The following is a 12534-nucleotide window of genomic DNA, read 5'->3' on the forward strand; positions in this document are numbered from 1 at the left end:
CATGTGATGCGATTGGTCCTGTCAACGAGGTAGCGATGATTGAGCACCCAAGCAGCCAATCAGAACAAAAAAATCTCTATGACGTCAAAAAAAGGCGCTTAATTGTGATTTTTTGTGTGTGTTTATTTCCGCATTGGCGGCTTGGCATCGTTATGGTGTGTGTATATATATGTGTGTGTATATATGGTTCAAATCCTTTTTTTTTTTAAGGACTGGATTTTTTGTTGTTGTGAGTAAGCACGTTTTCTTTTATCTGTTGTAGCAATAATTATCTGTGTGTGTTGCTGTGGACAGTTTGTCCAGCTTTATATAAGTCACTAACACTGAGCAGGTCTGAAGCATTAGCTGGATCAGCATCAGTCACTCAGGACGAAGAGGAGATCCTGTACATTGGTAAAAAGCATGAGTTTCAGTTCTCAGACTATCTAAGTAGTTTTATTGTTTTGAAAAATTCCAGTATGTTTCTAGAATGTACAACAAACAAACAAACATTGGATTAAAAGGTGTGTGCAGGTGTGTTTTTATTTTGGGATGTGTAGTGAATCAGTATTCATTCATAAAAGAATTATTATACTCAAAGTAAAAAACAAAAGTGTTACATTAAAGTATTTTTTAAACAATACATCATAAATAATAAATAGTTTATTATTTTAGTTAATAGTAGTTTAATTATAATAGTTTTATTATAGTGAAATAATTGATATATATTTTGATTAGTGGTTATTTTACAAGTATAACACATGCATCATGATTATACATTATATTTAATACAACATTTTACTCTATGTCTGTCTATCCATGTTATGTAATATTTAGCATATTCTCTTCTTCTTCTTTGTCTTTCGGCTGTTCCCTTTTAGTGATCGCCACAGTGAATCATCTGCCTCCACCTAACCCTATCCTCTGCCTTCTCTTCTCTCACGCCAACTAACTTTATGTCCTCTCTTACTGCATCCATAAATCTCCTCTTTGGTCTTCCTCCTCTTCTCCTGCCTGGCAGTTCCAACCTCAGCATCCTTCTACCAATATATTCACAATCTCTTCTTTGAACATGTCCAAATCACCTCAGTCTAGCCTCTCTGACTTTATTTTCAAAACATCTAACATGGGTTGTCCCTCTGATGAACTCATTTTTGATCCTATCCATCCTTGTCACTCCCAAAGAGAACCTCAACAACTTCAGCTCCGCTACCGCCAGTTTTGCCTCCTGTCTTTTCTTCAGTGCCACTGTCTCTAAGCCATAGAGCATCGCTGGTCTCACCATTGTCTTGAACACCTTTCCTTTCACTCTCGCTGATACTCTTTTGTCACATAACACACCTGACACTTTTCATTAACTTTTCAAATATTGATTCTTTGCTGTAACGCTCATCAAATAGCCTTTACAGTAAACTCCTGTCTTTATGCTCATGATACCTTAATGTGAAATGCACAGTGTGTATATGACCAACATAATAAACAAATTGTTTGCTAGCAGCTGTTTATGGAAGATAGGATTCATTGTTAATGTGTGTGTCAAATGTTAGTGTAACTAAAATACATGCCGACATCTCCTGACTTTGTTAAGTTCTATCTTTAGATACAGAGTGTGTACATTGCCAGCAGGTACATTGTATAGATATAATGATCCCACACCCCATGCTTTATCTGTTTGATATATAACAATTAAATTGGGTATGCAATATGTTTTTGTGTGTGTTTTTTATTTAGTTTATTTTTTATTTTTTATTATTATTAATTGGTGACTAAGGTGACCATAAAAAGTTTAAGAAAGTTTCAGTTACTGAAACTGCATCTGTAAATAACCTTGTGATTAAGGTATCCTTCGCTTTGTTCATGTTGTAATACACAGTAATGAACGTTCTCTTTAGAGGTTATAATGTTTTGGCATAACAGTTGTAAAGAGAGATTGATTTACATTAGAATACGTCTAGCCATTTTTCTCTGTTCTCCTGAAGACCAAGTGTTTTGTTTCAGCCTGTAGACATTCTGCACAAAGAATTAATTATTTTCCATTATGATATTTTAATGTGTTTCTGAACCTCTAACTGCATTTTTGGCAGCTTGGGTAATGGCATAAAACACCCTCACAAAAAAGATGACAATGTCATGGTTGGATAAATGCAGAGGAAATGTGAAGTGTTCTAAATTTTGAAGCCTATTTGCATCCTTTAGGTGACTAAGTGGTGTAGGTCTTAAAGCTTTCCTGCTTATCAACCCACAGCGTTCACTCTTATAGTACTGTATATTTTACACCATTTTGTTAGGCAGATTAAAGAATCTTTTTTAAAGCAATTTTTGAATGAAAAGGTTAAAAAAGAGCAGGTTTAAATAATAAATTGGATTTTCTCTCTTTCTCTCTCTCTCTCTCTCTTCAGCTAAATGAAGCATGAAGGCGCTTCCCCCAGACACAGTGCGACTGCTCTCCAGCACGCAGGTGATCACTTCTGTCACAAATGTCGTCAAGGAGCTGATCGAAAACTCGCTTGATGCTGGATCCTCGAGCTTAGAAATCAAACTGGTAAATTAATGAATAATGTTAACCCTTAAAGCAAAAACACTCACAAAAACAAAGACAATGTTGTATACTGTTAATAATAATTAATATTTAAATATTAAATAATATATATTGATATTAAATAATAAATATTTTAATATTTATAACCATGTTGTCCTCTTTATTTGTTGTCTTCCCTCAATTTCTTTTATTTTTATATGCCTTGTATAATGTTGATTTTTTTAAAGTTTATTTTGTTTTTATTAATATTATTTTATTCTTATAGAAGAATCCATTTCTTTTATAAGAATTTAACTCTAATTTAACTCTAAGAAATAAAACTCTTAGTTTTAATTGTTTTCTAAAAGTTACTCCTGAGCTACTAACTCATATCTTTTTAGTATTTTGGGATAAAGTAATAATAATTAAATAACAAACAATAAATGAATATTTAAATTAAACAATAATATATATATATATATATATATATATATATATATATATATATATATATATAGCATCGCCGGTCTCACCATTGTCATATATTAATATATTAAAACCACTTTTGAGTCACTAAATTTTATTTTTAGAACTTTCATTAATATGTTAAGATTCTGATTGAAACCACATTCGAATTTTAGAATTTGTATTTTAAGACACTTTTAATACCTTGACACACAAAATAATAATTTTAGAGACCTTTTTAGTATGTGAGGATATTAAATTATAATTTAAGAAGCAAGCATTTTGAGATTTTATTTGAATTATAATTTATAAAAAAAAAAAGTTAATATTTTGACATAATTAAATTTTAAAAAAACTTTCTCAGTATTTTATACATTTAAGGTTTTAGTTTTGGAAAGCATTTTAAAATATTAAACTATAATTTTAGAATCCATTTCAGTATTTTTAAATACTAAATGATAATTTTGGGAATCTTCTTTAAGCATTGTGAAATATTAAATTCTAATTTAATTTAAAATCAAATTTATTAATTCTAAATTCATTGTTTTAATATATTAAAGCATAATCTTTGAAATGTTTCAGTATTTTCCATACAAAATTAAAAAAAACTTTCTCAGTATTTGTATGCGTCAATTTTTTTTTTAGAAAAGTTTAAATATTTTGACATACTAAAATATATATGTAGAAAAATTATTTTGAGAACTAAATTAAAATTAAAAAATCCATCAGTATTCTAATTTAAATAATATTTTTGAGACATTTTCTCATTTCAAGATACTAAATGATACTTTTAAAAAACTTTAGTGTTTTGAGTCTTTTAAGATATTTAGTTATAAATGTAGAAACGTTTTGAGTATAATAGATGTTAAATTTTAAATGTAAAAACTACATTTTAAGTCGGTTTTTTTTTCATTTGCATTTCTTTAAAATATTTAGTCACAAAGTTGAGCAAGCCGTCATGATTTCTTTAAGTATCGGGAGCAGGCTGCTATTAGAACTGCAGCAGGGCGATCAGTAATAAGGTCATGTTTTAATTCTAGGAGAATTATGGGTTAGATCGTATCGAGGTGCGAGACAACGGCTCTGGAATCAAAGCGGCTGACACTCCTGTTATGGCAGTAAGTCATTACACGTCTAAAATCTCCTGTCATGAAGATCTGGAGAATCTCGAAACGTACGGCTTTAGAGGAGAAGCTCTCGGATCCATATGCGCCGTTTCCGAGGTAACAGTCAAGTCTTTTTAAACCAAAGTGATGCTCGTGTCCTTAAAATAGCTCAAAGTATTTAAATCCAGACCAGTAAAGGATTAGATCTGAATTGAAATAGCTTTAGATGTCCTAAACAAAAAAGGATGAGAAACTGGAAAAAATTTAGCAGAACATGCAAGCATAAATCAGAGTCATACACAAAAAAAGCAATTGATACTGTATATGTATCTAAGTATCTATATGTATCTTTTAGCCATGGTTTTTTATATATATAAATGTAATCATCAGTAAAATTGATAATTCGTTCGCTTACAGGTCATTATCACCACGAAAACAGCCGACGATGACATCAGCACCCAGTACACACTCGACTTCAACGGGTGTGTGGTCTCGAAGAGGCCCTCGCACCTGGGACAGGGTAAATGTCTATCAATCATATTAAAATATACTAAAAAGGTAACTGATACAGCTGCCAGAAATATACTAGTATCTTTCCCACAGGTACCACTGTGTGTGCATTGAAACTGTTCAAGAACCTACCTGTCAGGAGACAATATTACTCCAACAGCAAGAAGTGCAAAGACGAGCTGAAGAAGGTGCAAGATCTGCTCATGGCATACGCCATCATCAAGCCTGAGCTGAGGATCGTCTTAACGCACAATAAGGTATGGATCACGCCTTCCCAGACTTTATATTCCCTGTGATTATATGATGAAAATCCTCTAACGATTAAACAACAAGTAACATGCAGAAAGCCCAAGCACTGCTTGACTTGTCCCACCATCTCTCAGAGTACATGAGAGGCATTCAGCAATTCAAAGTCTCTTTTGTCTTCTGGGTGGAGGACAGAACTTTGGCTAGATGAGTTGCTGGCAGTCTTCAAATCATGTCTAAAGACCAACTGGATCACCCAACAGTGTTTTAGAATGATAATAACCTAGTGAACTGGTAAAAGGACTTTAAATCTTTTTGGAATTCACTCTGGATGAGGTAGTCTGCCAAGTGCTGTAAATGTCAATGTCCTGTTCAAAGTGAGCTTGAAATACCAAAGAGATCTTTCCTGTCAGCATTAGCAGGTTTAAAATTTTTAAGGCTGTCAATATTAACACGTTAATGCGTAGTGATTAATCTAGAAAATTTAACACATTACTATTTTCTTAACCCAAGTTAATCATATGACCCTAATGACTTCCCATAATAGCAGCGCAGCTACTCGGATGTGTATGATAACAGCACATTATAACACTTAGTAGCGCGAATAATAAGATGACTGAGAAAACATCGCCGGGTGTGCTGAATGGCAAATTTTATTATAAAAAGCTTTTAGATGAAAGTTTTGAATAAAACCAGGCTACTTAGAAAAGGATTTATGTTTACAAGAATATATTAAATGTAAGCTGTGTGAGTGGTGGCTCAGGCGTATAAGACTCTAGATTGTTGATTTTTGGTGCCAAGGATTGGAGAGATTTTAGTTTAACATTTGTTGAATGTTAATGTTTGAGAGATTATAAAACTCTAACCAGTTTGTCACGCATTTCATTACTACAACACTGAACATTTATAATACAATAAATCTGAAAAAAGTGGAACCTTTGATTACGAGCATAATTTGTTCCGGAACTGGGCTCGTATTCCAAAACACTCATAAACCAAATCGAATTTTCCAACTAGAAATAATGGAAACTTAATATATTCGTTTCACAGCCCTCCCTTCCAAAAATACATAAAAATAATTAACACAAAATAAAAATAAATAAATAAATAAAACAAATTAACCTGCACTTTACCTTTAAAAAAGTAAAAATAAATTCCGACAGATAAGTGTTTCCGTTTGTGCGTGCAGGCGCTGTGTGTGTGAAGCTAAAGTAAGGAGCCCCCCCACCTCCTCCTTCTCGTTTACACAGTTACACTCCACTCTTTTTACACACGCGCATACAACGGAAACACTGTTTTATCGGACAAATAAACAAGAAATCTCTAATGACATTTAATTGAGCGACACACTAATGGAATCACTGCTGTAAAGTAAAAATAAAACAAATTAACCTGCACTTTACCTTTGAAAAGAATTGCGACAGACCAGTGTTTCTTTGTAGAGCAGAGAGAAAGCGTTTGTGTGCATCTTTAACTTCTCTAATGAAACTTGCTTTTGCTTTACATGTGCGCTGTACACACATAGACACAGAATTAAATATTTTTACACACACAAGTGGTCACAGTGTTATACAGTAGTAAACAGTACACGCCTGCACGGATGATGATTATGCCATTAAGAGATGCGCACTAAGACCCAGCAGAGGAGACGATTTAACCACCATTCCACAGCGCAAGAGAGAGAAAAAGCGTTGTCTCAGTTGCGATTATGTGACGCTCGGCGTCAAAACAAGAAGCACATGCGTGATACATGAAACTCGGTACTCGTAAACCAAGACTTGTTCGTTTTCCAAGTCAAAATTTATAAAAAATTTTTGCTCGTCTTGCGGAACACTCACAAACCACATTACTTGTAATCCGAGGTTCCACTGTATTTTAAAATTATAATTAATTATGATAACTAATTTAAAAATTTTCATCCATTGACAGTACTATTTTTTTCCTATATCTATATCAGCCTTCTTGGACATCTCTCATTTCAAACCTTCGGCCCCTGTCTGGACAATCAACTGTCCTTTTCCTCTCACATTGCTTACCTTACACATAGATTTTTCCTTTATAACATCAGAAGGATTTGTTTATTCATCTTCCCACACCACCCCATTTCTCCATTTTACCTCAAAGCTCTAATCACACGCCGCACTGCACCACGATCCCTCCGACCCTCCTACTGGTCCCAACATGCTTCAGGGTTGAGGAAGACATGCGTCTAGACTGTTTTTTGTTCACCTGCATTAGTTGGTGGAACGAACTTCCTCTAGATATCAGTGCAGCTGAGTCACTGGCATTCCCAACAGTTGATGGTACTTTAAGTCAGTAACCTAGTAAAATTGTGTAAAAATATTTTTTTTGAAGGCTACTTCAAATCGTTCAGCTAATTGTTGCATGAGACCACCAATGTCAAATCATGAACTAAGAATTGTATTGTTTTCTTTAGCAACAACAAAATCATACATTTCAAGGCTTCACCCATCTGCACCTGAAAGGGAAAGGTCACTCTTTTGAAGTGTGCACATTCTGAATAGGGAAGATCGACGGTTTTAAAGAGGTGCAAATGAGGCCATTTATGGCAAATTCGAATAACCCACTTGCAACAGAGAGGGCGGCCAATGCCACCACTTAGCACCCATTAATGTGGGTTCACAGTCAGTTATACCTTGACTCAGGTGACCCTAACGACAAGCACGGGAGAAAACAACAACAACCTCCCACAGGTCACGATTAAGGTGTTAAGACTTAATGACTTAACAGGGTTTGTATAGCTGCCACTCCAATCCAGTAATTTAGAAGTGATAAAGTCTTTTATATATGAGCTGAAACATCTTTACAAACTCAAAACTGAAAGTTCACTGAAATATGAACAAAATTATTAAATTCATTTCGAAGACTAGCTCATTTTCGTTGTTGCTGGAGGCGAATTTGTTGTTCAATCCCGCATATGGATCAAGCACAAGATATGCAAATGACCCAGATTTCCTCTTACTAGTGTTGCAATGGAAATTTGATCCATCCATCATGTGCTTTCACCTTTAGGTTACTGCAGGGTTCTGGTTAGTGTAGAAACTAAAGAATGAAGCATAACTGGTTAAAAGATCTGGGTGTTTAAAATGGAATATATGTATAAAAACACATTCTCAGCAGCATTCTTGTATATAATCCAAACAAAATATGACAGATTATTACAATATTTCCCTGTTAAAAAAAAGTGCAGTTACAAGTAGATGCAAGTTGGAAGCAACAGGGTTTCTGCAACAGTTCAGGGACAATTATCTATATCTCTTAATTCCTACATTATTAATTAATTAGTATGTCAGGTGTGATCTTTCCATCACATATTGGTTTCTGTTACACTCCTTTGCTTTGCAATCGAAATTGAAAATTGAAACGTTTGGTCATTTTAAATATGCTAATCAGAGTTTCTGTGTGTGTGTGTGTGTGTGTGTGTGTGTGTATTTTTAAACACCACATCCAAAATGGGGGACAATATTCTCACTTATTTGCAGTCAGTCTGAAATGATCAGTTGAGTTTTACAATGTGTAGCAGGTGTTTTTTTTTTTTTGGCCCTGTAATAATATATTTGGCCACTTGGTGTCGTCATATGTCTACAAAATGATCTGTTGGTCTCAGTGCAGCAACATGTAGGGTTGAATGACCATTACTAATACACAGTCATGCCACAACACCAGATAGGATGTACAAAATACAGAAAAAAGATTTTTCTTTTCCTGCTAAAGTGCTAAAATAAGACAGTTGTTAAAAATATAATTTTACCCTTTTGAAATATTTAAAAACTTTGGAAATATATATTTTTTTGGAAACTGACAAAAAAATGTTGTAGAAAATATACAAATATTTTAAAAGACATGCATATGTAGAAACAGCATTTTTTTTTTTACCTTGTGTCTCAATATTAATTGAATTTTTTACCATCCATACTTTCAATAATCCAAGCTGATTAGTCAGAGATAACATCCTGCCAAGACGTAGCTTAAATTCTGACAGCACACTCATATCAAGGGAATGTTCCTCCATCAATCACTTTCCTGATTTCCTGGAAAGCTCAGGCTAAAGTCTAGTCCCTGCTCATATTTCTTTTGGCATTGCTATATGACAAATGAACCCAGGAGAAAATACTCTCCGACAAATGTGGTCAAATATACGGACAGGGTGACATTTTAAAAGAAAAACAGATTTTACATTTTTTTATTTGTGGACTTGAATTACTAAACTCATACAGTTATATTCTCAAATATATTATACAGTTTTACACATGCCAGGGTGCTTTTTGTGTTCATGGCCTGAGCATTTTTTAAGATCCAATGACAAATGTTAGGCTTCCATATTAATTTTCTTCAAAATCTATTAATTTACATATCTATAATCTATTGCTACATAGCAAATGGTGGATTAGCAAAGTGAGCTAACTGTACTAGCTATATGGGCTCACCAGAGGCACTAATGATCTCTGCTACTCCCTTGTTTAATTAGTAGTCATTTATCACAGGACATGCCATTGCAGTTGCTCTTTTGTGAATTTGTAGCTTTACTAAGAATTTACCTTTTTTACGTAATAGGAGAAAATGTAATAAAATGTTCCATGACACGTACGTGCAAAATAAGCGAATGATCAAGTGTCTCTCACTCATCTGAACGTGGGTGAAAACACTAACAGGAAGGATACGTTTATAAATATTAAATGTAAAAAGGGGCGTCAAACTAGAACTTTTGATTGTGTGGAATGACAGAACACAGTTATGAGAGTAAAAACCCTCCCTTTATTTCTCCATATAATCCCCTGCTACACTAATGCACTTATCCCAGTGTTTCACTAGTGCTTGGATACAATTAAGGTAGAAAGATTTCTCAGTACACCGGAGCCGTGATCACACTGCCTGCTTTTTGTCTGAAACGCTGGCCTCCCAGGAACTCCTTTAACGATCCAAACATGTGGAAATGGCTTAAAGCGAGGTCAGGACTGTACAGGGGATGTGAAATCCCAGTTTCTGTAACATGCAAGTGGTGATGGTAAATGATGGTGTGTACAGTTACCACAGACAGCGTCCCTTTCACAAGTTGGAGTTATCTGTTGATTTTTCATGGATCAAGCATTCCGCTTGCTAAATGTTAATGGAAATGAATGCAGTAGGCTCCGAGCCACCTCGTCCGAGATCGTCATTCAACATGTGCAGCCTTCTTAAAACGTTTGCACCGTTCAAATGTTTTACTGCGGGTAAAAAGGGTTTCATTTACCTGAAATTTCATCACAAGTCCTGGTTTGACTTGAATGCACCTCGTATATCTGGAATTTTTCATACTTCTGTAAAGCTACTTTGTCAAAAATGAAAAAAAGAGTACCATCGCTGACATGATTAATTATGCAGAATTTCACTAAATTTAAAAGACTTTAGGGGAAAAAAAACATTTTTAAATGTAACAACATATATTCCATAGATACAATAAATAGAATGAGGTTGAAAAAGACTTGAGTTGTCCTTTAACCTGGACGTTGTCCAAATTTAGCAGTGTGACCATGAGATTAGCCACTAAGCCGACTCAAATAAGGCTATGGCTGAAGGCCCAAGGCTGTCACCTAAGCCTAATGTACTGAACAGAGTGGTGTGAGGTTTACAGGCTTCATTTTAAGTGCAGCAGCAGGTTGTGTGTGTGATCAATGTAACATGTGGTTGTGTTGCAGATAAAAAGAGCTATATAAGGATCTATGTCTGAGGAGTTTACTGTCTGAGGAGGATACAGATTAGTTTAATCGACTCAGTGTTTGTAGGAAATGTAACGAGGAACATAGGCCCATTACATGCCATGGCGTCGTACCTCCAACGGTGTCTCATATCACAAACTTCGCACTTCATCGAGTGTTGGGTTTCACAAGTCCTCCCGAAGCTGTTTACTAGAGTGATCCTTTTACACTTATCAAACTGTGTATTTCATAGCAGCAATGCATGCTATGGACCAAATGCACCACAGAAATCAACACCTTGGATATATTTACTGACTAGTGGAAGTGCCAATGACAGGCACACGCACGGGTGTGAAAATATGTGTTCATTTCGAATGTAATTGCACTCCTATGTACAGACGGTGTACAGAGTGATATTAATGCCAGTTCATGTTCAGTGAGTAGTTTCCACTGTTCACAGTCTCCATATTGAATTATTAGGTAAATCCTGCAGGCACAAAAGGAGAATTAGGCAAAGTTGGTAAAGAATGCAAGCGCAATAAGGCACAAGCTGGGTTCACCAAAACCAACAGTGCGGGATTTTCTGGTTTCTTTTCAGTCACTGCCACAGAAAGCTCACTGTTCATTTTTGAAGGGTAATTGTTTATAATTCATGTGTATGTATGAGGACTACAGGTGGTCTTATTTTAGGATGGGAGAAAATAGCATGACCCATTTTTACCGTGTTGTTTCAGGCCATGGTGTGGCAGAAGTCCAAGGTATCGGATCACGGCGCAGCTCTCATGGCCGTGCTCGGATCATCCACCGCCGCCAACCTTTTACCAGTCCGACATCGCCACGAGCAAGAAGAGGTCAGTGACGCTCTGAGAAACGGTGGGAAAAGTGATCATACCCTGCAAGAGTTCTGGGTTTGACAGCTCAACTTGTTATTTTTATCAACATAAAATAAAAAAAAGAGATACAAGAAACATGGTTACACCCATACCTGTGGTGGTGGCGGTGATGGTGGGGAGGACTTAAGACAATAATTCTTTAATTTTCTCTTCAATAAATCTTTCTCCTGCTGTTTCGGAAGGTCACACGCTTCATACTGTACACCCCTACAACAGGCCTAACCATTACATGTTAAGTACATTTAGTCAATTTTTTACAATCAGCAGACCGCTGAATAATCCCTCAGACCCATCCTATGGTGCACAAGGTCACACGTTTTTTCAGTTCTTAGCTAGGTTGCCTGAAGTATTTACCATTTACTATTTGACAGGTAAAAAGAGAAGAGTTTCACTTTATCTAGTTACACATTATCTCTAAATGTGTATACAGACACTGGAAAGTAACATACAGATTCGAAAGAAGCAGTAGAGATTAAGACTAGTTTTGTTACACGCCAACAGATGGCAGCAAAAGGCTGCATGCACAGTCATAAGAAGCACCAACTTTCATAAGTCAGTGTGCCAAAAGACATTGTCCTTAGGTGCTGTGCAACTGGTGCTATTCTGAGTTAGGCGGACCCAGGAGGAGATCATGTCGAAGTCTCCCAAGAACTCTATCTGTCATGGTGACTCGTTCTTCATGTTGAGGACCATTGCGGGTGATGAAACTTGGGTGTATGGGAACCACCCTGAGACAAAACAACAGTCTTCTTAGTGGAAGAGCCCATCATCTCCATCATCGGCGAGGCAATACCGCAGCTCGACCAAGTGCATGCCCATCGCCTTTTTCGATATTCGCGGCATCAAGAACTTATTCTAAGGGGCTAGACCATCAGTAGTGAATTATACTGCAAGGACGTCTGAGGAAAGGCGTACGGCGAAAGTAGAGACACCTCTGGTCAGTGCATATAAGCCAGTAGGCTGGTTTTGCTAATCTAAGAATGAAGCTAGTATAAAGCAGAGCGTGTAACATAGTTAAAAAAAAATAAAGTTTTAATTAATTGTAACCCCAAAAAAAAAAAAAATCCATGATTTTAAACATTGTGATTTTATAATATGTACGCAAACTTTTGCACTGGACT

The 12534-nt window shown here is 35.6% G+C and overlaps 1 protein-coding gene across 5 annotated transcripts in view; it reads left to right on the forward strand.

Annotated features, from left to right (window-relative positions):
* The first annotated feature begins 121 nt into the window (after positions 1-121).
* Positions 122-12534, forward strand: part of pms1 (PMS1 homolog 1, mismatch repair system component) — a 34433-nt gene continuing 22020 nt past the window's right edge. For 2 of the 5 annotated variants that reach the window (XM_053496698.1, XM_053496703.1), the window contains exons 1-6: positions 172-393; positions 2379-2521; positions 4003-4185; positions 4486-4588; positions 4672-4835; positions 11255-11371. In XM_053496698.1, the coding sequence (XP_053352673.1) occupies positions 2390-2521; positions 4003-4185; positions 4486-4588; positions 4672-4835; positions 11255-11371 (699 nt within the window). In that variant the 5' untranslated portion in view covers positions 172-393; positions 2379-2389. Of the gene's footprint in view, positions 394-2378; positions 2522-4002; positions 4186-4485; positions 4589-4671; positions 4836-11254; positions 11372-12534 lie in introns of all 5 variants that reach the window. The other 3 variants (XM_053496699.1, XM_053496702.1, XM_053496701.1) reach the window with 3 other exon arrangements.

The sequence above is a fragment of the Clarias gariepinus genome, chromosome 5 (assembly GCF_024256425.1).
Source record: "Clarias gariepinus isolate MV-2021 ecotype Netherlands chromosome 5, CGAR_prim_01v2, whole genome shotgun sequence".
NCBI classification, from domain to species: Eukaryota; Metazoa; Chordata; class Actinopteri; order Siluriformes; family Clariidae; genus Clarias; species Clarias gariepinus.